General features: G+C 40.5%; 1 protein-coding gene across 2 annotated transcripts in view; it reads left to right on the top strand.

Moving 5' to 3' along the window:
• The window catches only part of Slc38a6 (solute carrier family 38 member 6), a 56,775-nt gene extending 32,548 nt beyond the window's left edge, over window positions 1-24,227 (top strand). Inside the window, exons 7-16 of one of the 2 annotated variants that reach the window (XM_035445005.1) lie at window positions 7,407-7,489; window positions 7,953-8,011; window positions 12,623-12,688; window positions 12,924-12,977; window positions 14,870-14,949; window positions 15,151-15,251; window positions 21,410-21,534; window positions 22,696-22,840; window positions 23,019-23,113; window positions 23,376-24,227. In XM_035445005.1, coding sequence (XP_035300896.1) covers window positions 7,407-7,489; window positions 7,953-8,011; window positions 12,623-12,688; window positions 12,924-12,977; window positions 14,870-14,949; window positions 15,151-15,251; window positions 21,410-21,534; window positions 22,696-22,840; window positions 23,019-23,113; window positions 23,376-23,459 — 892 coding nt within the window. In that variant the 3' untranslated portion in view covers window positions 23,460-24,227. The remainder of the gene's footprint in view (window positions 1-7,406; window positions 7,490-7,952; window positions 8,012-12,622; window positions 12,689-12,923; window positions 12,978-14,869; window positions 14,950-15,150; window positions 15,252-21,409; window positions 21,535-22,695; window positions 22,841-23,018; window positions 23,114-23,375) is intronic. The other variant, XM_027418241.2, reaches the window with a different exon arrangement.
• Window positions 24,228-26,954: the final 2,727 nt, after the last annotated feature.

The raw sequence follows: 26,954 nt of genomic DNA, 5'->3' as shown, positions 1-26,954 counted from the left end.
GGGGTGGAACATCAATAGAGAAAACACTGTGTACATGTCCACTGACAATCCACAGTGCCAGAGCACTGTGCTACCAACCACTGAAGCTCCAGGCCCTAGTGCACCTTGACGGTCAAGGCCAAGTCAAGTCCGAATTAGCTCTGGGAGGACAGTTAGGAAGCATCTAAGTATGTGAAAGATGGAGGATGGTGGGGAAAGCCTGAAGTTATAAATCTGAGTTGAAGGGACAGTGAATCATCTCTGCTGGGACAAGGAATATGGTTTCATCCACTATGTGAGGCTCACGTTAGACAGCATAACGAATTATGGGGGAGAACCTGTTTCACTTAGCCTTTCTTAATATTGTAAATAACACAAAGCCACAACATACTTCCTTTCTCCTTTAAAAGCACAGGCTCTTACAAAATATATTGATTTAGCTCTTCTTATGGGGAAGGATCCCAAGTTAATTTTGCTTTTCTTTTTGATATGTAGAGCAAGGAGCAAGACTTCCTTTGTCTTTTTTTTTTTTCAGAAAAGTAAACTTGAAAATAAAAATAAACCTGGGTTAAGCTTGTTAATTGTCCAGTTGCTCTACCCAGTTTTCAAACCACAACAAAGGACTGCTCTGTCTCTGGACTGGAGTGTTTGGTCGGTTTTCCCCAGTAACCAAACTTATCTGCAGTGCAGAGGAAAACTTCAGAATTTCGTTTTAGCTTAGAGAAGCTGGCTTCTCTTAAAGAAGCAGATAAGTGCAGATGGACATGTGTAAGGAAGGTATGGTTACTTTTGATCTAAATAGGAACTGTGCAGATGTGACTAAAATGAGGGTAACAAAGTCCTTCACTGTCTTCATCTTCAGAAAATGTTCCATCATGTGGCAATTCATGGCATCCTCACAGCTACCTCGACTTAATCTGGTTGCATTTTGATTATGTCACGGCTAACTAAGAACTGACTGTGTGAAATACACTTTTTTTTTTCTATTTTCTGTAAAAATAGTAAGCACTACTTTTGTTACTTGAATCCTAAAGTGAGAAATTTGTGCGTGAAGCTAAGGATTCAAGGCAATGTGATAAACAATAGAAAGGAAACATGAATATGTCCCATTCATTTCATGCTTGCTAGCCTCAGGTATCTAACGAACTCTTGACCATCTAACTTATCATGAGCTGTAGGATTCTTTACCTAATGCTGTGAGGGTACCAATGAGGGCTGGGTATATGACTTCCAGAGTGCTCACCTAGCTCACCCAAGAAGGCCCTAGGTCCAGTTCTTAGTACCAGACAAAAGTAAAAGCAGACAAGCGTTCTGAAAGGGCTAGAGAGATGGCTCAGCAGTTAAGAGCACCAACTGCTCTTCCAGAGGACCTGAGTCCAATTCCTAGCACCCACATGGCAGCTCACAACTGTCTGTGACTCCGGTTCCAGGGGATCTGCTACCCTTACATAGACAGACAACACACTCAGGCAAAACAGCAAAGCAAAGCATATAAAATAATAAGTAAATCATTAAAAAAAAAAAAAGAGGGCACTGGGCAGTGGTGGTGCACGCCTTCGATCCCAGCCCTTGGGAGGCAGAGGCAAGCATATCTCTTGGGCTCAAAGCCAGCCTGGTCCATAGAGCAAGTTCCAGGACAGCCAGAGATGTTACACTGGAGAAACAGCGTTACAGGAGAAACCCTGTCTCAAAAAACAAAACAAATTAAAAACAAACCAATACCTTTGTTTAGTTGATTCCTTATTAGAGTTATGATAATCAAATAAGAGGGCACACATGTACATGCTTATAAGTATATACTAAGACAGTGTAAATATGTTGTGAACAGGAAATTCTAATGACAATGATTATATTAAAGATAGACTTTCATTTTTTATGCAGATTGCCAGGAAGCTCAGAGTCAAACATAAATGAACTCAGATAATCTAATGGTCCATGTATCACCTTTGGTTTTTTTTTTCTAAGATTTTGTTTATTTATTATGTATACAACATTCTGCTTCCATGAATATCTGCACACCAGAAGAGGACACCAGATCTCATAACGGATGGTTGTGAGCCACCATGTGGTTGCTGGGAATTGAACTCAGGACCTCTGGAAGAGCAGTCAGTGTTAACCTCTGAGCCATCTCTCCAGCCCCCAAATTTGTCTTTGTTTATCCTTTGTTTGGTCCTGAATTTGGTGACTTCTATTAGCATGCTTTAAGTGACTAGTTAAAGTGCTGTGTAGCAGAACTGCTATTAAAATGGAGGTGTTTTGTCTGCTAAAGCATTGTTCATTTTAAATCCAGTGCCATGTATGTTGTTTGAGCATTTGTTTTAAACAGCTGAAATTAACTCGTTTCAGTTGTATTAGTAAAACTTTTATAGAAATGTTCTATTTCTATCACAAATGGGCTGTTACAGCTGCATGCTTCAAATGCTGTCGCCAGTTTTCACTCACAACATGTTAAAAATCACACATTTTTGATAACTTGCATTGTTTACATGCAACCTATTCATTTATGAAGAGACTATATTAATTGGCTACAGGGCATTAGTCTTTAAAGCCCAACCTTGTAAAGTCAAAAACAAGTGTTGTGGTAATGAATGTTGCTTTGGGGCAGTTTATTTCTAGATGGTGTTGGGTGGCAGTATTTCTTCACTGAGATCATGTGGTGTGGATGTTTTATTTTAGGGTTTGGTTTACTGTGAGTTTCAGTTAAGATCTTTCAGGTGTCCTTATTTTCTGGATTATCTGTAAACATGATGTATACTTATGAACTATAAAACCCTTTATGAAGATGCTGTCAAATCATTTTGTGTTCATTATATTCTAATTTCAAAAGTTACTATTGAAAATCCAGATCAGAAATGCTTATACCAAACTCTTAGGATACATCTATATTTCTCCTAGAATAACGTGCTTTTTTTTTTTTTTTAATCTATAGCTGTTAAAAGTTGGGAGCTCTCTGTTAACATTTAATGGTCTTGTCAGGGGACTATGATTGACACAATTAAGTTGTCTTGCATTTGAGTTACATAATTGATATGGGATGTGAGCAAGATCCTAATTGAGAACACACGATACTCTTGTTCCATTCTATTCGAGAATGAAATTAAAGCAACTTATAAATAAATCTGGTTTTCATTTAAAAATGGAAAAAACATCTGCGTGCCAAGCATTTGCAGTACAGCTAAGGATTTATACTCTGTGTTTCATAGTTGGAGCATTTTTATCATATAGGATTAAATCCACAGATCAAACAAGTTTTCTAGGAAGTATAAAACTTTTTACTCTAATTCTTTTGGCTTGAAGAGAATGTATATTTAGGTCACAATAGGAAAACAGAAGTTTGGTTAGATAATTCCTTTTCCCCTCTTAGAAAAATTTTAGAGCAGTAGATTTTCCTAAAATCTTGATTTATAAAATAAATGTATTTACTGTGTGCTTTTTAAGACTGTTGATTATTGGTTAGTATTCTCTGGGATTAGGTTTAATCTCATCTATTCTTTGGACTATCTCCATGGCCAAACACAGTGCACTTGTCAGGGACATGCCTGTGAAATTCATTCACTCTATTGTGTGTAACTCATGGCCTTTATTGATAATGAATGAATGATAAAGAAATCACTGTCCTAATGATTGGTTTTATTAACATCAGCCAATAAATATAAGAAACAATTCATAACCAATCTCCAGGCCTAGAGAAACTTTGTTTTAAAATAAAATCCTTTCATATTAAGATTTTTAAGTTCAGTCCTAAGGAGAAAATGAATTGTGACCTTAAAATAGATTAGGGGCTTCTGGATAAATGCCATAAACTCGGGGTAGCTCCTGAGGCTTGGAGTGTTTGCATTGCTACTGTCACAAGCCTGTGGTTCTTTTATGACTCTTGCAGACACATGAAATAAATATGTTGAACAAGGTGATCTCTGAGTGCCCCTCCAGCCCAAGCATTCCTGAGCTCTGCCAGTCTGATGCCTTCACACCCCACAGTCAGGGCTGTCAGTCATGCCAATTCCATCCCCAGGTCACACATAGCAGCCCTACCTTAGGACTTTAGTGTTCCTTTAGTTCTATGCAAGGAGAACATTGTGGTCCTATGGCTTAACACCCTTTTATACAACTCCACCTTCCTAGTGTTTTGTTTTTCCTCCTAAAGAGTCAGTTCAGGGCCAGGTGGTGGTGGCACACATCTTCAATCCCAGCACTCGGGAAGCAGATGTAGGTAGATCTCCATGTTCAAGGCCAGCCAGGGCTACACAGAGAAATCCTGTCTGGAAAAAAAGAGGGGGTGGGGAGCCAGGTTGGTTTGTGAGCATTTTTACTTCATGTTTTTATGATTAGAGCATTGATCACGATCTGTACCCTCTTAACAGATATTCAGTATACAATGCAGTGTTGTTCTCCAGCAGGAACAGCAGTGCTAACAGATGGAATCTGCTCGCTGTTCCCTTGGGGCCATTTTCTACTGGCACTGCAACTGTCTGGGTCTGATACCAGGTCCCAAAAGAAAAGACATTTCAGACATAGAGCCCCGGGCTTGCTGCCAGATTCAGAATTTAGTTGCCAGGTGTTTCTTGGTGAGGGCTATTTTGAAATTCCTACTTGGTTTTTTTATTCAAGAGTGATTAGAAGATGAGCGTGAGTATCAGTTCGTGTTTATTATATGGTTGCTTTTGTAGCACTTCCTGCACACCAGGCTCCGAGGAGCCTGTGCCAGTGTGGATAGAGCACAGCATCAGACCCTGCAGAGCAGAAACACTTGATGGTCACTTCTAGCTTCTGGTAGTGAATTTGCAAAGGACGGGAGTTAAATCAGGACCAGGGGAGGGGGTGTGTGTGTGAGCAGGACAGGGGAAAGTATGATCAAAGTGCTATTTCTGCTGCTGCTGCTGCTACTGCTGCTGCTGCTGCTGCTGCTGCTGCTGCTGCTGCTGCTGCAGAAATAGCACCTAAAGAGGAGGTTGTCACTGCCCAGGAGAAATGAATGAAGATATACCAGAAAGGATGTCCTCACAAGCCAGTCTGTAATGATACGCACTCAACAGTAAAGGTCATGCATGCTAGAAGCCAGCTCTTACACCCAGGCAAAGGCAAACTCCAGGCAGTGGGACTCTGGCCACCTGTTGAAGGTGAGAGGGTGGATTACCACAGAGCGAAATTGAAATCATCTACCAAGCACTTACTAAAGGAATCCCTATTGATCTTTGATGTTTCCCAACCCCCTTCTATCCTGGATTTTATTTTCTTAGTGTGGTACAATTGTATTTCTATGTTTTGTTGATTTTCTTAGCTAATTGCCACTGCCCTTTCATTGTGCTTGCTACATATTACCATTCTTTTTCCAGAGAGTCCTGATTGGACAATAACATAGTAATACCTATGTGCCAATCATATCACATCTTTGACTATTTACTAATTGAATTTCAATACTCTCAGGATAGATACATTTAATTAGCAACTGTGATTAGATTTTTCTTCCTATATGTTTACTAGTTGTATTTCTTATATGAATTGTTTGTATTTCACATGTGCACAGATTAAGGTCTTGGGGAATTAAACTTTAAAGTTTAGATATATTAAGAAATTAAAATCATATGTGTACCCATGTATTGCTAACTATGTAGAAATAGCCATTTTTGTATTCTAGGTATATCCTTCTGACTTCATATATATACGTGTGTGTGTGTGTGTGTGTGTGTGTGTGTGTGTGTGTGTGTGTATTCAGAGTGTTACTGAAATGTGTCTTTTATTCTTCTATCTATTCATGAATGTGTGTGCATACAGGTATGAATGTGTATGTGTACACATAAGAATGTGTACACAAATGTGTGGAGGTCAGAGAGCAACTTGAGTGTTGTTTCTTAGGTGCTGTTCACCTCTTTTCTTTTTCTTTTTAAGACAAGGTTTTTCTGCTTACAAGTCTGATCTGCCTGGCCAGCAAGCCCCCCTCCTCCATGTCCCAGCATGCACTGGTGTTGTGCCAAGTGCCCAGCTGTTTTTTTAGGTGGTTCTATGAATCAAATGCAATCCCTCATGCTTTCAAGGCAGGCGCTTTACTGACTGGCTCCCAGGTCCACATTTCTTTTTTATTAACAAGCACACGATCACACTACTAACTAAGCATTCTCATTCAGTAGTCTACTGTCTTTCAAAGAAATGTTTAGTGTTTTAAGCTGGTAAATTCATATCCCTTCTGGAGAAATGTGGAAAAGTATGAAGAGAAAAAAATGACGACTACCCAGAAACAATGAAGTCCCTGCCCATTTTTAATAATATCTGTATTTTTTCTCAAAACAATGTTAGACTACACACACATATTTATCATGGTCATCCTAGAAGCTGTAGTATTTGATATTTGTTTGCTTCCAGTTTGTACTATTTTTTATTTTTTAAATTTTCATTATTTTTAATGTTCTCAAATATTATTTTATAAAATATTTGTGACTATTGATGGTGTTTCTTTGTTTTTAATAGTATTTTGTAAGTGATATAGAGCATAATTATATGAAGTCTCTTAGCATCTTTTGCCAAATTGCTTTTCATGCGGTAATTATTACAGTTTTAGCTTTGAGCAGTGTTTGACATACCTCAGTACTCCCCACCAACATGGACTATTATCTCATTTTTAAGTATTCATTAATTTGGTCATTGAAAATGGCATCTCATTGAACATTTGTGTGTGTTTGTTTTGCTTTAGGTGTTATTTTGAAACAAGCTCTCGCTATCTAGTCCAGAGCAGCCTCACACTGTTGATCTTGCCTTTGCCTCCCAACTCCTGAGATTACAGGGTTGTTTTTTTTTTGTTGTTTTTTTTTGTTTGTTTGTTTTTCCGAGACAGGGTTTCTCTGTGTAGCTTTGGAACCTATCCTGGCACTCGCTCTGGAGACCAGGCTGGCCTGGAACTCACAGAGATCCGCCGGCCTCTGCCTCCCGAGTGCTGGGATTAAAGGCATGTGCCACCAACGCCCGGCGAGATTACAGGTTTATAGCAACATTATTTCCTAAATGCATATTCATGACTAACAAGAAAAGATTTGGGGATGGGGGTGGGGGAACTGTGGAGAGATGGCTCAGGGATTAAGAGCACTGGCTTCTTTCTCTTCCAGAGGACCCAGGTTCAATTCCTAGCACCCACAACTCACAACTGCCAGTAATTCTAGTTCCAGGGGTCTGACCCCCCCTACACACACAGGCTAAACACCAATGCACATTAAATAAATAAGTAAATAAATAAATAACAAAACAATAAAAGATTTTTCTAAGATCATTTAACAAAAAGATAGGTTTTTTCCTAACGGATGGTTGTTAGCTCTCTCTCCCTGTCCCCCTCCCCCTCTTCCCCTCTCCCCATCTCCCCCCTTCTCTGTGTGTGTGTTAGAATACACATAAATGAGTCCCATGTCCTGTACCTAACTAACACAGAATGTTTTTCCTAACAGGTCTTGGTATCTTGATGGACAGACACTACTACTCATCATCTGTGTTGGCATTGTGTTTCCGCTTTCACTGCTTCCCAAAATAGGTAAGTCTGTGAAGAAACACAGGATTTGTTTGCTGGGGGGGGGGGGGGGGATGGTGCAAGAGAGGGAGTGAACAGAGAGTAGCAGGCTTTTAAGCTTCACACAGTGCCTTGTTTTTAGAAGAGTGGTGGCTGCAAATCATTTAAACTTGGCCTATTTTCAGTTGCTCGGTCCTCAGCCCTGCCTAGCTAACTTAACACTTGGCTTGTGGTAGCATTTTGTCTGCCCCACTAAAATGGAGTTGTTACACCAGAGCATTAAGGAGCAACCTTCTCTTGCAGCACACTGCTAGTGGCAAGCCAGTTCCCGTTCTGCTGTGCAGAGCTGCATAATGATCTGTGACAGACGGGCCCTAGGCCCAGATACCAAGCTGCAATCGGAAACATGCCCACGATGCATGGCCCTGTTTGTGCGTCAGGATCACTTGCCCTATAAATTGCTTTTTATTTTATTGGTATTTTACAGGCTTTCTTGGCTACACAAGCAGTTTATCATTTTTCTTTATGGTGTTCTTTGCTCTTGTGGTAAGTTTAAAATATAATACATTGCTTATTCCATCGCAAAACTGCAACTGTATTAATCACATCTTTTAACGGCTTTGTGCTGGGCACAGTAGCCCATTTTATATTCTTAAAAGCACTGTTCTTTGTTTTGTTTTGTTTTTTTTTTTTTTGCAAACAATTTCGGTCATAGGATTATTCATTTTGTCCATTTTAAAAAAGCTTAAAACAACATTTTAAGTTTAGTGTCTTGTGCTTAGCAGAGAGGGACGAAGAGCCCTTCTGTTAAGACTCTGGGTGGAATAGGCCACTGGATAGCATAGCACTCCTTGGAGAAGCAGGAGGGCTGTGCTCTGTACAGTCAGTTAACACAGCACTTCCTGAAGCTTTATTCCATTACTGAAGTGATGGGTTCTCAGACTTGATAGCAAAGGAGAGCTGGGTGTGACTGCAGCCCTGTCCAGTCTGCTTACTCAACGTAAGTGTTCTCATAGACATAGTATTGGGAGTCATTTGTTTTCATATGCAGAAAATGTTTTTTTGTTTTTTTGGTTTTCGAGACAGGGTTTCTCTGTATAGCTTTGGAGCCTGTCCTGGCACTCGCTCTGGAGACCAGGCTGGCCTCGAACTCACAGAGATCCACCTGCCTCTGCCTCCCGAGTGCTGGGATTAAAGGCGTGTGCCACCAACACCCAGCCAGAAAATGTATTTTTAATTAGCTCAGTTTTATATATTATATCAGATGACAGTTTAACTCATATGTCCTTGTATATAATTTTTTAAAAACTTTCTTTGCACTGTAGTTTATCCCATAGTAAGTATCTAAATGCCAAGCTTACATAGGATTAAACATTTCAAATTTGCTACAAATATATAACTTTCTCTTAATAATTACCAATAAATGAAACAAGGGGGGAATGTCACACATCAAGTTAGATAGCCAAATTCCAGAACTGTCAGAACAGTCTCCAGACTGGGAAGATAGTTCAGCCGAGAGTGTTTGCCCTGCAAGTACAAGGGCTTGCATTCAGCTCCCAGAACCCATGTGAACAGTTGGGCATGTTGGTACATGCTTGTAATCCCAGTGCTGGGGGAGACAGAGACAAGTGGATTTCTGGGCCTCATAGGCCAGCCAACCTGGCCTACTCCTCCGGGACACTCCAGGCCAGTGAGAGACTCTCTCAAAAAGCAACATGAGTGGTTCCTAAAGAATAACACCAATGTTGACTTCTGGCTTCCACATGTGGGTAGACACATGTGCACACAGCCACACTGTATGCAACCACCTGCCACTACGTACATGTACACACAAAGCTCCATACAAACACAACCACATGCACACCCCACATACACAGCCACACAAACAAGTAACCACATACTCACTGTGTGTATATACATCAGTCATGTTTGCATTACATTTCACTTTGGCTGAATCATCTGAGACACGGGAGAAAACAACTAAAATAAGTGCAAGTAACTCTGATTTCACTATTCATGAACATGTATATTATAAAGAAAGTTCTTTTTTAACAAATAACTTTAGCTGGGTGTTGGTGGCGCATGCCTTTAATCCCAGCACTCGGGAGGCAGAGGCAGGTGGATCTCTGTGAGTTTGAGGCCAGCGTGGTCTCCAGAGCGAGTGCCAGGATAGGCTCCATAGCTACACAGAGAAACCGTGTCTCAAAAAAAAAAAAAAAAAAAAAACCTTTATTGTGTTTGCATTGGTATGAAGGTGTCAGATACCCTGAAACTGGAATTACAGACAGTTGTGAACTGTCATGTGGATGCTGGGAATTGATCCTAGGTCCTCTGGAAGAGCAGCCAGTGCTCGTAACCTCTGAGCCATCTCTCCAGCCCTATAAGGAATGTTCTTAAGGCTGAAAATATTTAACAGTGCTTTATCATTTGTTGAGTTTACCTACATTAAAATTCTCCCTCTACCCAGCCCAATGCCATTTAAATAATGAACTGAGCATGTATTTTTTTTTTTTTAGGTTCCATAGTTTAGAGAGGAACTAAGTATTTTCATTCTAAGGTAATTAATTGTTGAAAGGCATCTACATGGTTAGAAGGTTTTCCACATATACATAGGAATATATGGTTCTCAAATGAGTGTAGATAACATACTGAATTTTTTTCCTCATAGTTATTCAACAAGGCAGGCATTTCATAGGTAGAAGTAATTCAGTTTTCACAGTCAATAGCTTAACATAGGTGAAATGTATTGATACAATATGTCTGTTACAGTTTTTGTTTCTGCCATAGTAGATACTCTTTAATTCAATGCAGCTTTCTGCTTCAGTTGTCATATGGAAATAATTCTCCTATTTTATCATGATGTTCTACAAATCATCTGCTTAGATTTCTGCCTGTGAGAAGAGTTGAAATTTGGCCTACAATGAGACTATGAAGATGATGTTGTTGTTTTCATTCTGTCTTTTGTTGCCGTATGTATTACAGAGTCTATGTTTTGAGTATAGATCAGCCTAGCCTAGAATTCACAGAAAACCATCTGCCCGCACCTCTGCCTCCTGAGGGCTAGAATCCAAGGTCTGCTCCACCATGCTCAGCTAACTGACTTTTTTCAAAACATGTGCCACTATCTTCACTGATTGTTTTTAAAGCGTGTGTGTATAAGTCTATTGCATTTATATTACCTTCTATGCAATCAACCCAGAAAACGTTTTCTGAATTATATTCTTCGAGCATTGTAGATCAAAGTGTCTCTACCAGCTGTTCTCTCAGACCCCGACTTTCACTTAGAAACTTAGTATTAGTTTTACCCTGAGAACATCTAAATTTAAAAATAAATTTCAATTTATCATTGGTTCAGTGTGACACAACAGATGCTTTGATTATTTTTCTTTAACTTACCTTTTTGGTCACCTTGAAAAAAGTCACTAGAGTTGAGAGGAGGGAGGGGTTGCTGAGAAGGGATTTGGAAAGAATAAAGCAGGAGCCGGCCTGCAGGGGTGGGTAGGGCTTGAGCAGGGAGGAGGCAGAAGGGCTGTTTGTGCCAGTGCATTAAGTATTTTTAGTGCTTCAGGTCATTCTTCTTCTTGTCTCTCCGTCCCCAGGATTACCTTCTTACCCTGGGAAGCTCTCCTCTCTGCAACTCTGGCCACCCCTTCCCACCATGCATCTTTGATGTGTGGACGACCCTTTGCACAGGAATTAGCTGTAATAACCAAATTTATGTTAGTGTAAAGTCAAGTTGCTAATAACTCTTTCTAATAGATGAGATAGATTGTATTGTATCTTGGAGAATTTTTTTTTTTTTTTGCAAGGATTTTGACTTGAAGGCTTCTATAGTAGCATATGACCAAGCAAGAAAGAAAGGGAGTAGTGCCCCTGTGGCGCTCAAGGCCTGGTGTTCATGACCTGGCCCTCAGGGGTGCTCAGTAAGTGCTGTTGCTGTCAGAACCCCAGGAAGAGGACACTAGTTTGGAGTCACATCAGCTGGGCACAAGAGAGACCAGCCACTTCCCCCTCACCCACACTCTATCTCTCTATCTCTCTTTTAAGGCTTTTCAGAAGAAAAAAAAGATAATGAGATTCCTGGTTCTGCGTTTGTTCTTTTCTTTTGATGGTTAAACTTGGTTTTATATTGAAAACTTAACCTGCAAATACCCAGTTTGTCCTTAGACATTCCCACCCCCTTTTGGGTGAGATTTTAAACTAAAAGTGACTCAGGTTGGCTCATTAACTTAATCCTAAAAGTGTGTGTTTTCTTTAGATTTATCACTGTATAAAATTTTGATTGAATTTGTTAAAATCCCAAACTAGATAAGTTCCAAATAGGAATAGTATTTACTTACTGGTCTCCTGCAAAGACAAATACTTCCTTTCTTCTCTCTGCCCCTTTGTATGCTGGGATTTAGCCTGAAGCAAATATTTACAGAGTAATTACGTGCCTGCAACAAGGGCTACAATGGCAGTGTTGACACAGCCACAACTGTGGCTCTAGGAACAGGATGACCACAATTAAGAGTCAAATCCTGAAACATGTTCATTGATGGTTTCTGGGAAACGCCATCCCTCTGGGCTTCTTTTTAATTTTCTTTTTGTTTTTTGTTTGTTTGTTTTTACATTTATTTCTACCAGCTGGAGTTCCCTAGCTCTCTGCCCAGATTCTAGGCAGCTCTCTTCACATTGACCAGAATAACACAAACGTGAAGAGGTGAAAGTGGTTGTGCATCAGGTCATGCTCTGTATTAAAGTTCCTGCTCATCTGCTTGCTGTGCCAGGCTCATCTCCTGCTGACACAAATAATATATTCTGTGCAGTCATCATTGAAAACATGCTTCCTTTGGAGTTGCACTTTAAAAAACAAACGGGGGGGGGGGGTGGAGAACCAGGGTACTGCTGGAGTTTTAGAAAACTGACACAAGAGCACATTGTGTCTTTCATAAGCAAGATTCCCCCCTGATTAGATGTAAGGTACCCTGGGCCCTCCCTCTCTACCCAGTGATCATGTAAAAGGGTGACCCCATTCTATGTGGGGAAGATGGGAACAGCAAGGATTCATCTGTTAGCCTCCCATTTGGCATTATTTAAAATGATGTCCTGGTTGAGATCAACTTGAGTTGAGTTCTGCTACAGATCATCTGAGTATTGGCTGTTCTACTTCTACAGGTAGTAATTAAAAAATGGTCCATCCCTTGTCCTGTGACCTTAAAGTGCATCGATGGAGTGTTCCAGGTGATCATTTTTAGGTTCTTTTATTTTTAACTTTTCAGCTAAAAAAGAAATGGGAGGTAAATGACTACTTTTTTTTCTAATTAATGAAAAAGAAATGGTTACATTTTATTTTAGAACTTTGCTTTGAAGTAATTTGATTTGAAAATGTAGTAGTAATAAATTCATCATATTTGTTGCTGTATTCTGACTTTTAATCGCTATTGGTTTCTCTTTTCCCCTCAATACTCTTAAACAGATTTCAAATGCTACAGATGACTGTAAACCAAAGCTCTTTCATTTCTCCAAAGAGGTGTGTAACTTATTAACAGATACTTTCGGCTGATTTTTCACATTTCAAGTTTTAAGAGATTTGTGTAACAGGGTCTCTCAGGTCTTTATACCTGTACCTAATTAATTTTCATGAAAGTGCTAAGTATAGGATTGCCTACCAGAAGAATAATATTATGTAACACAGGGTGGCCCATTATGAAACAGCCACCTTTTTCTTTTCTTTCTTTTGGCATGCCTTTAAATGGAGCCTGTTTTAAATGGGCCACTGCCTAAAAGAACAGATTTACCAAATGTCTGGTCTGGCCAGTGAGGTCCTCTGTGGATACGGTTTTCCTGTTGCTCTGGACTTGTAAAGTTAAATCGCCAATTACATCAAAAACTCCTCCCCTGTGAAAAGGACTTTGGTCTCTAGCTAAACAGCCTCATCATTGGATCAGCAGTTGAGCACTGCCATACTCCTTCTGCACAGCATTCCAAGAGGGAATTTATGATGCTCAGAGCAGAGACCAGAAGACCAAGTCCCTTGCCCGCTCTAAGAGAGCTGTAGGATCCTGAAAATGCCTGGAAGAGCCCCTGAGCGTGAGCAGAGAAACAGGAGCTGCCATCTGCATGGTGGGAAAGCTGTCTTCCTATTTCTGGGAGCCTGTTCCTTCTCCTCATTGTATTTCTGCTGAAATGCTGTTTTGTAGGTCCCAGACACTAGACTCACTGCACAGCTTTATTATATAGAATGTTAATGTGGTTAGTCCTCCATGCAAAACTTTCCTTTTTATCCCCAGTTTCTAACTAAGAAATGTCTCTCAAGCCCCACAAGGGAGCTTACCACATCTTTCACAGGGTAAAGACCTCCACAGGCCTTAAAGATCTAGGTAGGGTAATTGACAAGCTGGGAAATTGAGTAATATATGAAACAGAGAATTTGTGACTTAAACTCTAATTCCCCTAACACAGCTTCAGGGAACGTGATTTCCTAGGTACCATACCCCAAAGTAGGTCTTCATCTGGAAGTTCTTTTGGTGAATAGCCTAATGCTAGCTAAGGAAAAATATTTTTAGACCAGAAAAGAGAAATCACTGCCATCCATTTGTTAAAGACAGTAATTTAATTTATAGGGTAACTTTTTGGCTTGCTAGTTTTCTCTGGCTCTTGTTAAGTATTCTAATAATAATTTTTAAGGAAACTATAGGTTTATGTATTACAAGGAGTTTTTCAGGTCTAGAATTAACGATCTTTGTGTTCATTAAAAAGGATCTTGGTCAAAGATTCTGGCAGCACAAAGATGTGGTTTCTATTTTTAGTCCTTACTTGCACTGAGTAAGTAAAAGCAGATTCAAGCGTTATTGCCACTTGGGGTAATGAGATGTATCTAAATTGTGCATACCTTAAGAATGACTGGCAATTATAATAAAATGTCCTTAGAAGTAGCTATTTATATCTTTCCTAAATTATTTCTATCTTATTCAAATACTGTAGAAGATGGTGATTGTAATAAAGCAACATGATATGAGAGGCCAGCCAGAAACTGTTGAGGTCCGAATAAGCAAGCCACCTACCTGGAAGCTAAACACCTACTGCCCGCACACACCCCTCTCAAAAGTCTTATAAAGAGATCATTCATAAAAGATGAAATAAATTCAACCAAGTTGTTTAAAGAACCTTATTGTTGGGCTGGCAAGGTGTCTCAGTTGTATTATTGGGTGCCTGCTACCAAGCCCTATTCACCAGAACTCACGTGGTGGAAGGAGAATACTGACTCCCACAAGTTTTCCTCTGACCCCTCCCTACAAGTGCTAAATGGCATGGGTATGTGGGTGCACACATACACATTTTTTAAAGTGTAATTAAAACAGAACCAAATCAAATAAAAATGGAGTAGCATTTAATGATTTTGTCTTCTAAATTTTTTTTCAGAGTATTTATGCCCTACCAACCATGGCCTTTTCATTTCTCTGCCATACCTCAATATTGCCCATTTACTGTGAGCTTCAAAGGTACTGTGGTACTCTGGAAATGTGCTTTTACCTCTGGGGCTTGCCTATTGAATTGCATTCTCACTTACGAGTCCTTTTCTGTTGTCCTGAATCCTACTCAAGATTATCTGAAAAGTCCTGACTGGCCTGAGAGATGCTTGTTTCTCCAGATATGACTGGGATCACTGGCTTTACCAACTCTTGCTGGTTTTTGTGTTTCAGCCCCTCGAAGAAGAGGATGCAGAATGTAACCAATACAGCAATTGCTTTAAGCTTCCTGCTTTACTTTGTGTCTGCACTCTTTGGATACCTCACTTTTTATGGTGAGTATATTCTTAACTATAGGTGAGGAAGGAAGCATAGGTGACCTCACACCTGCCTGTGGCCATTCTTTCCACCTTTCCCTAGTAAGTTCATCTGGCAGGCCACATGTCAGTCCTGTGGTGACTTTGTTATGTCCTTTCTCTGACAAAGGTGAAGCACACTTGAGAGTAATGACTTCATGGGAAAGTGTTCCTGCTTTTTAGATTTTTAATTTAATTAATTATATTTTGTGTGTATGTACGTATGTGTCTAAGTGTGAGTAGAGTACCTCTGGAGGCCTGAAGAGGGCATCGGGTCCCAGGAAGCTGGAATTACCCCGGAAACAGGTGGCTGTGTCCCCTCCAACTTGAGTGTCAAATTCCTGTTCTCTGTGAGTGTACTACACATTCTTAACCGCTAAGCCATCTATCTAGCCCCTAAAATTTTTCTTAGACTTTTATGTAAAATTTCAAACATATTAATATCTCTATAAAATAACGATGTGGATCTTTTAAAATTGCATATCCAAAGCCAGGTACAGTGATGCACATCTTTAATCCCAACACTCAGGAGGTGGAGGCAGGAGAAACTTTGTGAGTTCAAGATCAGCCAGGTCTACATAGTGAGTTCCAGGATACTCAGAACTACATAGTGAGACCCTGTCTCAAAAAATGAAAAAAAAAAAAAAAAAAAAAAAAGTACATATTTAGTATGTTAGACTCTAGATGAGAAACTTACAGGTTAGGAAAGTAAACCACCTCAATAATTACAAAAGAGCAACTCAGGAAGCAAAAGATAGATAGTACAGCACTCAGCTGTTGGGCATCACTGCATCCATAGAGCATGTGCTTAAGCACATCGATGCCTCTGCTGCACTAGGGCCTTTCTCTTTAAGTTTCTTAAAGACACTTGTAGACTTATAAAACATGAGCAAAATTCTCTTGTATTTATTTTGGAAATGTTTCCTGCATAGTTTATTGGGGTTTTTTTTCTACTTTAAACAAGAATGTCAAGAACAAAAACAAAGTCTAGAAGAAGAAAGAAAATATGAGCAAAGATTGCAAACAATCACATCATAGCACATGCTGTTCAACTCACCCAGTTTTGAATGTATTCTTCAACTTATAAATGTTTTTATAGTGACTGCAAGTGAATGGCTGATACTACTTGGGGGTGCTTAACTGTTGGTGACCTGCTTGATGGCTTTGTGCACCTTTCAAGTTTGAGACTTTGGTGGTCACCAGCTGTGGACTTTATTAATACTTTTCTCCCTGTTTCTCCAAGCTGCAAGTTTTTAGTCACTGTTTTCTTATACCACCACATGGCCTAGGCCCTTTGAGAACCATACCGGTTTTGGAATCCAACAAATCTGGGTCATATAACTAACTGCCATTCCCTAACTAGCTCTATGACCTTGAGGGGAGCCTCTACCTTGAAGCATCTTCAGCTCCTAATCAGTAATGTGAGCACAAATGCACAGATTATAGTGAGGCAGAAATGAATTCTATATAAAATTCTGCTATAGTATTTGGCACATAATAGTCCTTCTCAAATGAGAGCTCTTCATAGCTATATATTACCATCATCCTAACTATTATAATTGTCTCAATTTTAGGTTCCCTATTTCAGCACTATGCTTCTAATTATTCTTATGTTGTATAGTATATAGGGACAGATACATGTGTGCACCTGTGAGGGTGGAGGTTAGAGGACAAGCTCAGGTGTCATTCTCCGGGAGCCTCCACCTTGGTTTTTGTTTTGTTTTGTTTTGTTTTGTTTTGAAACAGGTCTGATACTGGACCTGAAATTTACAAGTTGGCTTTTGGGCTGGCTAGTCAGCAAGCTGCAAGGATGACACCTGTCTGCCACCCCAATACTGGGTTTATAAGCACATACCACTGTAGGCAGAGGTTTTCAGTGTCCTGGCAGTCATTCCCATACAACCACAACAGAACAATACTAATTATAAATGCTCAGCCAATACCTCAGACTTGTTGCCTTATGTTTTAAATTAGCCCATATTTCTTCTTCTTCCTCTCTCTCTCTCTCTCTCTCTCTCTCTCTCTCTCTCTCTCTCTCGACAGGGTTTCTCTCTCTCTCTCTCTCTCTCTCTCTCTCTCGACAGGGTTTCTCTGTATTGTGTTGCAGATTGTCCTGGAACTCACTCTGTAGACCAGGCTGGCCTCAAACTCACAGGGATCCGTCTGTCTCTGCCTTCCGAGTGCTGGGATCAAAGGCGTGTCCCACCAATGCCCAGCTCCATATTTCTTCTTTATGCTCTACCATGTGGCGGTATCTTTATTAGCATGGCATGTTCATCTCCTGCTCCCTCTGCCTCTCCTAGAGACTCCTCTGGCTCCTCCCTCTTCATCCCAGCATTCTCTCTGCCCCAAAATCCAGCCTAGCTAATGGCCACTCAGCTTTTTATTAACAATCAGAGGAATACATTTTCACAGTGTACAGGATTATTCTACAGCATACCACCATACGCAGTTTTCTTAAAAATGGATTCTAGGGATGGAACTCAGATCCTCATAGCTGCAAGGCAACCATTGTACCAACTGAGCCCTCTCCAAAGCCCCTCTTCTGTGTGACAGCTTTTCAGTATGTGCTCTATTGTCTAGGTGTTATCACCATGTGACACAATTACAATGGTTCTGTAGTTCCTCCCTTCCTGTCTTATTTCAACAGTAACAAAGGCCAACCCACTCATCGAAATTTGTACTTGCATTTTGTCCTGCCACAGGGTGAGAGTAGTGGAGTTCTGTGTATTATTCAGAAAAGCATGCTGCCCAGGCCGAGCACAGTGCCTGCCACCCAACAACTCAGATGGGCTTGTTTAGATGAGTAATGAGGCCACTTACCTCCAGAGACACGTGGAACAGAAGCTCGGGTTCTGTTTTTCCTTCTCCAAATCCAGTGCTTTCAACACTGTGCCACCTCTAAAAGACACAAAGCCTAGGCCATACTGCTGTGTCCTAGCTTCTGATTAAAGTGAGCTTCAGGAAACCGTGACTTTTCTAAGTCCCTGTCATATGTCTGTCTGACATCCATCCACCATTACTTTCATCATGAAGATGAAGTGTTTCCTAGGCAGGGATTTGCCACGTTGCTGAGTCAAGCTGTCAGGTACCTCTAACTTAGCCCTTCTCCATAGACCCTGTGCATTCAGATGCTGTGTACTGAAGGAATGTACAGCTGATAGGATCACCAGGCCGTTGGCAGATGGGTGACAACACCCTCCCAAAGGTGGAGGACAGGAGTAATAATTTGTTCCTTGTAGTAGTTCTTTTTCTTTCCATTGTTAATTGTAATCAGGAAATGCCTTGTATTGTGACTTTCAAATGGTGCAGTCAGAGCTGTCTGAAAGCAGGAAATTGTTAGTTTGGTAGGCCTAGCCTGAAGTTCAAGCTTGTCATTCATCTTTTCGGGTTAGCAGTGTTATTCCAGAGAGGTAAAGTGGCCTGGAATTAAAGGCAGCTTTCTGCATGCAAGCCTGTATTCTTGCTTCGACCTTACGACCTTACGGAAATCTTCCTCAGTGTCTTAAGCCACATGACACCAGTGGTGAAAATGACTTGCAAAAATCACCATCAGGTCCTTTCTAAAATTTGTGAAGCTTTTTCTGAGTCCAAATAAGTGTGCTGTAATTGTTCCTTACATATGCTAAAGCTGGGCTAAGAATAGAGGAGGGCTGGCTCAGAAGGTTTTCCCCCTGGGGAAGTAGTGTTTCTAGTAAATGTAGTTCTTAATACTCTGGAGCTGATTGGAATCTTTATCCCAGACTCTGAAAGCTTAGTTAGTATCGGACTTTTGTCAGATTAAAGGGGTCTGTAAGTATGTTGATACTTACATCTAATAATACTGGTTCTAATCACAGATGTTAAAGAGGAAAAGTGTCCCTCTGGTGAGCCAGGCCGGTGCCCAAACATTGGGTAACCAGGCCATTTTAATGTCTGTGAGGTTGTTAAAAAGAAGTGTTAATAGCCCATTTTATGATTCAGAAAATGGAAATAAAATAGTTTGCCATATTTCTCCAAAGACTCCCAAGTATCTCACAGATTTGGAAATAGAATCCAGATTTCTTGGTTCCTCCCAGTTTTCCTACCTAGTTCCATTCTTCATTCTGTAACTTTTGTCTGTAGCATTGTAGACAATTTTGTTTCTCTCCTGTGCCAATGAGCCTAGCTCAGAGCCTCATTACTTCAGTGATTATAGCAGTGACTTTCTGGTTTTTTTTTTTGTTTCTGATATTTTCTGTCCACTCTGTTACTTGTGTGTAATTTGGGTCACAATACACTCCTCTTTCTGTCTTACATTCCTCATTGCTGCAACAAAGTACCTGGGGCACAAAGCAGCCTGAGGGAGGAAGGGTTTATTGTGGCTCCCAGTTCACGATTCAGTCCATCATGGCAGGAAAGGGGGGGGGCGGGGTGCTCGTAGTCAGAAGAACAGGAGTAATGAGGTCTTGTCCAGCTTGCTGTCTCCGTTTCATACAGTCCGGGGTCCTGGCCCATGGGATAGTGTCACCCACCACTGAGTCTTCCTATCTTAACTATCCTTCCTAATCAAGAAAACCCTCACGGGCACACCAGAGATTTTGACAATTAAAATTAACCAATTCCTAAGTAGTTGTACTTTCAGCTTGTCAGATCCAACCCTGTGCAGGGCTGTCTTTGCTGGGTCTCCAGTGCCTCTCACCTCATTCACTCGCTGCCCTCTTTGTCCTCCTGCTCAGGATGCCTCCCCTGTAGTGCTGACTGGAGCATTCAGGTCCCCAAACACACATTCCCTTTGCATTGTCATCTCACTGTAGAATCAGTGTAGCTCATTGTTTAAACCTCCTCCTGCTGCTCAGATTTGTTCATGGTGTATAGACTTTCTGTCGTGTTTTTAGGGAGTTGTCTTATCTCTTAAAACTTAGAAAAGCAGAAGCATATGTGAGTTTTATTTCCTCCAATTTTTGTATTTTTAAAATGTGATTGTCTTATTTCTAAAACCCCATTCTCTGAAATGAAAAAGACCCATTGTATTTTAAGTCCAAACTCATCTTTGTCCATAGGTCTTGAGGTGTGGTGTGAATGCTCTGGTTCTTTCTCACAGGACCCGGGTGAGGGAAACCATCTGAATGGAAAGCAGGGCTGGCATCTCTCAGTCCTGTCTCTCTCTGTCCTGCCTAAAGATGCCATTTTCTTAAGGCTTCATTGTCTCTTATGTAAGATGGAAACAGACAAAGCTGATAGTATGCACAAACACCGTGCAGACTACAGAAACAACCCCTGAAAGTATAGTCTTACACAAAATGCTGGGAAATTTGAGAAAACGCTGGTATAGAGGGAAAGCTATCACAAAAGTGTGGGATGCTCTGCCTGGTATTTGTGAGCCTACTTATCTCATTGCCATGGTGACCAAGTTTAGCAGTAATTACATGCAAGCACTTTACAGACACTTTCGTTAAAATTATGGACAAGTTCTAAAGAGTTTTGCTTTGGTTTGTGTTTTGTTTTATTTTGTTGTTTTTGTAACTGGGCCTTACTGGATTGAAACTTGCTAGGTAGACCAGGCTAGCTTCAAACTCCCAACAATCCATCTGCCTCTGCTTCCCCATTGCTTTGATAAAGGCCATGCACCACCACACCTGGTTAAGGAGATGCTTTAAATACAATTTTTTTGTCCTTATTTTGGAGATTTTGTGTGTCCTGGTTTAAAGTTTATTAAAAGAATACAAGAGTTGACATGGGCTGGCAGATGTCTCAGCCGGTAAAGCACTTGCCACCAAGCCCAGTGACCTAAGTTTGATTCTCAGGACACACATGGTAGAAGGAGAGACTCAACTGCTGCAAGTTGTCCTCTGAGCTCCGTGTGTGTGTGTGTGTGTGTGTGTGTGTGTGTGTGTGTGTGTGTGTGTGTGTGTGTGTGTGTGTGTGTGTGCGCGCAGTGGCACAGACACACCCAAATAAATAAATAAATGTAATACATTGTAGAAAGAAGTATACATCTCAGGAAAATACTAAGTAGCAGAGAGAAAAGGGCCAGAAATGAATTCCAGAATGGGATCCAAGCCTACTATGATGCAATGAGCCAACAGAAAATAATTTTGCTATTATTGATATAGTGGTGCATAGTTTATAATTCGACCCTGATTGCTGCTGCTGCTGTTGTTTTAATTTATTTACAGACAAAGTGGAGTCAGAATTACTACAAGGTTATAGTAAATACTTGCCACATGATGTTGTTGTCATGGCTGTGAAGCTATGCATACTGTTTGCTGTGCTTTTGACAGTCCCTCTGATCCACTTCCCTGTAAGTATGCCTAAAGGTTTTGTTGCTTAGTGTCGTGGCTCCCTAAGATGGCAACACTAATTCTCTGCAGACCAGAACCTTGGGATCATAGCTAGTCTTGTGTATCTTATTCATTTGTCAAGTAATTGATCCAAGACCTCATACTAGCATATGGTCCCATGAAAGCCCAAAAATAACAGCCAACCTCGAAGCTAATTTGTGCTTTCTGAGATTTAGTTTAGATTTACCTCTCTCTCAGTTTTGTTTCCAATTTAGAGACTTGAGTTCTAAAGTGGGTTTTTTTTTTTTTTTTGGTTTTTGTTTTTGTTTTTTGTGGGAGTGGGGGAGTGTCTTTCTGTATTCAGTTTTCAAAAGAATATGCACAAAGCAAAGGCAGTCAAGTCAGCAGAAACGAGCCCCTCTTGGCCTGTTACAGGTTGCTTTCCACGGGCAGTTCATGCTTAGGCTTTGTACTTGTTCTAGAATTTGAGAGGGGGAACAGATTCCCATTCTGTATCCAGTTGCTACACATAAGAATCTTAAGAATTTCCATGAAAATGAAAACAATGGCAATGGGTAGAAATGCTTCTGCCTAGGCATCTTGAACTCATGTGAGTGTCTAATGACTGGGACCTTACAGAATTCTTGCCCCTCCCTGTGAGACTGGAGGACCAGGAGTCCTTGTGGGCTGTGGTTGCCAGTGACCTGCCCTAGCAACAGAAGATGTGGGGACCTTTTTTTTTTTTTTTTTTTTTTTTTTTTTGGATCTACATGCCATAGAACAGATAACAGAAATAAAAGAGAATGGTATTTCTTTTCCATGCCATGGTTTATTTTTTTTCCACTTGAAAGTTTGTTTGCCTGTTGAATTTAATGAAAATTGTTCTTTGTGATTTCACAACACACTGTTATTGCTTGTAATTTTTCAAATTACAGAATCTAAAAAAAAAAAATTGCCTGTGAAACTTTTGTGTGGAATTTAAGCAAAATAATTTTTATGAAGCTCACTCAGAAAGGTTTCTGTGTGTAAAAACACTGCATAATGATAGTTTATGCTGTGTCTGGGGGATATAAATGATCTGGGGTAAAAATATTATGGTTACTATACATGTGTTTCTCTAAGCAAATGCTATGCCTTTGATCCTTCCATTTTGCCTGAATCTCTTTTTTTCTGCTACACAGGCCAGAAAAGCCTTAATGATGATACTTTTCTCAAATTTTCCATTTTCATGGATTCGGCATTCTCTGACCACATTAGCGCTCAACATTATCATTGTTTTACTTGCAATATATGTTCCTGACATTAGGAATGTATTTGGTATAGTTGGTAAGTTTCCACTAAAAAAAAAAAAAAAATCATGTAATCAAAGGGACAGGGGAGGACATCTCAGTGTGTAGGCTTCTTAGATTTGATTTCTAGCTCCACAGAAATAAAAGGGTAATACTGTTTTTGCTCTCACGGCTTAATCCAACGGTGTCTTGTTTTTCTCCTCTCTACCTTTTAGGTGCCAGCACTTCAACATGCTTGATTTTTGTATTCCCAGGATTATTTTATCTGAAACTTAGCAGAGAGGATTTTCTCTCATGGAAAAAGCTTGGGGTAGGTTGTTTTCAACTATTTCCTTTAAGGTTTCCATCTTAAGAAATAGTTTGTCATTTTTTTATTACTGTATCTATGTCTAAGAAGTCAATATGTACCTTAATATATAAAGTACATCTTGGAGTCAGTCGTGATGCTCATGCCTGCAATCCCAGCTCTTAGGAGGCTAAGGTGGGAGGATTGCTGGGTATTTCAGACTAGCCTAAGCTACACTTCAGAGAAGGGCAGAGGCTTACCCTCACTGTGTCCTTTGTCTCCACAGGCTTTGTTCCTGCTTATCACTGGTACCTTGGTTGGGAGCTTCAGTTTAGCACTCATCATTTTTGACTGGGTCAACAACAAATAAAGTAATTTTCTATTACAAAGAATAATTTACCTCTGTAAGCAAGAAGGAATCGTTCTGGAAGGCATTGGATATGAAAAATTATACTCAGGGAAATTATTACCAGAAAAGCAAGACAGAGCAACAGTATACACCAGAAAGTAGGAAGTTAGTCATTTTAATTTTTACCAAAAATTAGAAATACTCAGAATGTTGTTCTTAAATGTGTTGAATCACTGTTTTGTGTGGGAATTTTGTTTTGCTTTTGAGATAAGATCTCGATGTATTGTTCAGGCTGGCCTTGAACTTACAATCTGCCTGCTGCTGCTTCACAAGTGCTGGCATTAAAGGTGTGCACCTCCATCCTGGCACATGACTGCCACCATCCTGGCACATACCTGCCATTTGAGACTTAAAAAAAAAAAAAAGTAGTCTTTATTTTTTTATTGAGTAAATGAAATAAGGGGTTCCATGTAACTTCCCACCCTAACCTCTAGCTTTCCCTGACAGAAACACCTGTGTCAATATAGCACATGTTATACCTAGGAATGCTAAAGGTTGACAGTGGGCTTTGTTCTTAGTCACCACTGATCTTTTTACCACAATGCCATGGTTGGGATCGTATAGGACCCTGTGCCATTTTCAGATTGACTTTTTATTAAATAGCTTGTTTCCTTTTACTACTTAATAATATCCAATTATAGGGACATATCAAACTTGTTGATCCACTCACCTCTTCCTACTTCTTCCAAGTTTTGACAGCTATCAATAAAGGTGCTGAAAATGTTTGTGTGCAGGTTTTTACATGGTCATGTTTTCAATGGCGGGGGAGGGAATTAAATACAAAGGAACACTTGGTGCATTGTAAATGTATGTTTTGTTTTCTAAGAAACCGCCAAACCCTTCCAAAGCCCTTATAACATTGTGTGTTATTGCCAGCAAAGAGTGAGTGTTCTGTAATCCCATGTCCTCCAGCATTTGGTGTTAGCAGTGTCAGGTGCTGCATTCTCGCCAGTTGAGTGGGATGCGCTAGCATCTCTACTGTGAGATTCCCTAATGGAGTGAGATGGGCATCGCACATGCTCCAGTGACCAGCTGCTGCTTATTTTGTTAGATGAATGGCTAATTCTTTTGCCCATTTTTAAATTGGGTTGTTTGTTCATTATTTAGTTTTACATATTCTTTGGATACTTGTGGGGTTTTGGGGGGGTGGGGGGTGGGAGGGGATCCAGACTGGGTTTCTCTGTGTAACAGCTCTGCTGTCCTGGAACTAGTTCTGTAGATCAGGCTGACCTCAAACTTACAGAGATCCGACGGCTTCTACCTCCTCGAGTACTGGGATTAAAGGTGTGCACCACCACTGTCTGGCTCCATTTTTTCTAACAAGCTTTCACAGAACAACATTTTTTAAATATAAAGAATCAGGGGCTGGAAAGATGGCTCAATGGATAAGAGCACTCATTGCTCTTCCACAGAACTCAGGTTCAATTCCCAGTACCCACATGGCAGTTGACAACCATCTGTAACTCCAGTTCCAGGGGAGTCAACACCATCTTCTGACCTCTGCAGCCATGAAGCACATGTGGTACATAGACATACATGCGTGCAAAATATTCATACACGTAAAATTAAAAATTACAAAATAGATTGTAATAACAGTGAGGTGTTGAAAGGACCAAGGATCATAAATAAAGAAGATGAGAAGTGAGTGAGCAAGAGCAATACCAGGGACCAAACGGTTTTGCCAAGCTGATGGCTTATGCCAAGCCAATCTAGTTTATTATGAAGTACAGCTTCATATATACTGTTTGCCAGGAAGCAAAGGGGGGCAAGGTCAGCAGACAGCTAAGTTAGACACGTTGGCAAAGAACATGGGATACCTCAGATACAGCTGCCTAAGGACTGATAACCATAGCCCAGGGGGAAGAGTCGGCTCCCAGAAACTGTAACCTTGACTCTTGAGGCATTGGCTCCAGCTAGACAGGCCTTACCAAGGCCGCTCCTAGGCAAGGACATAGAACTAAAGTTCCCTTTGTTCTCTCAGGAGGGCCTCTAAGAAAGTCTTAAGTTGGTCTGCCTCCCCATAATATATAAAGAACCAATTTTTGTTTTTTTAAGAAGCCAGTGTATTACATTTACATACAAAATTGATTCTTAGTGTGGGTTAATATTAGTGTCCGTCAGAAACTGGGATTTCTCTACTGGGTATGGCCCTTCTTCCCAGTCTTACCTGAGATTTTTCTGTTGCTTATATGAGTTTGAAAGCTCTCCAAACCTTCTCAGTTTGTCACTATAATATGTAACATTATCCCTAGAAAACATACATAGTGATGATCTGTCTAGTGTTGTTTAGAAATTGTACATTGCTCTCTGACCATTGACATGATTCCCAGTTGGAAACGTTAACCTGGGACTCTTCTGCCATGAGGATTCAGTGTAAAGGGTCCCATGTCTGGCAGCCTGCTACAGCCAGGACACCTAAGTTAAAAATTCTACAGCAGGGGCTAGAGAGATGGGTCAGTGATTAGGATTACTGACTGCTCTTCCAGATGACCCAAGTTCAATTCCCAGCACCCACATGGCAGCTCACAACTGTCTGTAATTCCAGTTCCAGGGGATTTGGCACCCATGATCAAAGTGCCAATGTACACAAAATAAAGATTAAATTTTTTTTTCAAATCCTGCAGCAGTTGACTTGTAAAGTGGGGAGTTTCATGCAAAGTGATAATTTGCATATATGAAAACACACACTTTAGCAGGTGATCTCTTGCCTCCCACTTAGGGTAGAGGCTGAAAGTTTGGCAAGAGAGCTTCTCTTTTAAAAAAGATCAAAGGGAATGCTGGCAACTTGAGAGCTCTGAGCATAATGGAAAGACCAAGCTTTGGGTTGGGAAGAGCTGGATTCAAGTCTTAAGAAAACCATTCAACTCTTAACCCCTGAGCCTGTATTTTCAATTTCATGAAAGGGAGTTAATACCCATTTTCATGACTGTTGGGAGGATTAAATCACCTTTGATAAATTAGATACAGACCAACTAGGCTTTCTTACTAGATGTTTGTCCTGTTTCTCTGTCTGATCCCTTATCTGGAGCAGTAAAATGAAATGGTTTTTACCCAAGGGCATAGAACGAAGTCTTGGAGTTTTCATCTTCTACTTGCATAACTTTGACCTTCTGGGTCTCTTTAGCCTTCACTCCCCAGGAGCTGTCACCGGAGGCAGAGGTTAGTACTTTCCCACAGTTCCCTGCCAGCAGTGTGCTCCTTATGCCATTCTGAAGCTGATCACTTAGCAGGCCCTAGCACAGGCAAACATGGCCTCTCATTCGGCCTCACATTGGAGCTCATCGACTGTGCGACTTACACCTTCTCTTCTGTTTATGAAATAATGCTCATAGGTGTTCAGCTGCTTAAATAAATCTTAACTCTGGTAATACCAAAATAACCCTAAATCTACAACAGATGCAAGGATGCCCCCAGGGGCAAATGTTAAGTGTGGTGACAGCTGGGCATCAATTAATA

Source organism: Cricetulus griseus, chromosome 5 (assembly GCF_003668045.3).
Source record: "Cricetulus griseus strain 17A/GY chromosome 5, alternate assembly CriGri-PICRH-1.0, whole genome shotgun sequence".
Taxonomy (NCBI): Eukaryota; Metazoa; Chordata; class Mammalia; order Rodentia; family Cricetidae; genus Cricetulus; species Cricetulus griseus.
This window is presented reverse-complemented; position numbering and strand designations above follow the sequence as displayed.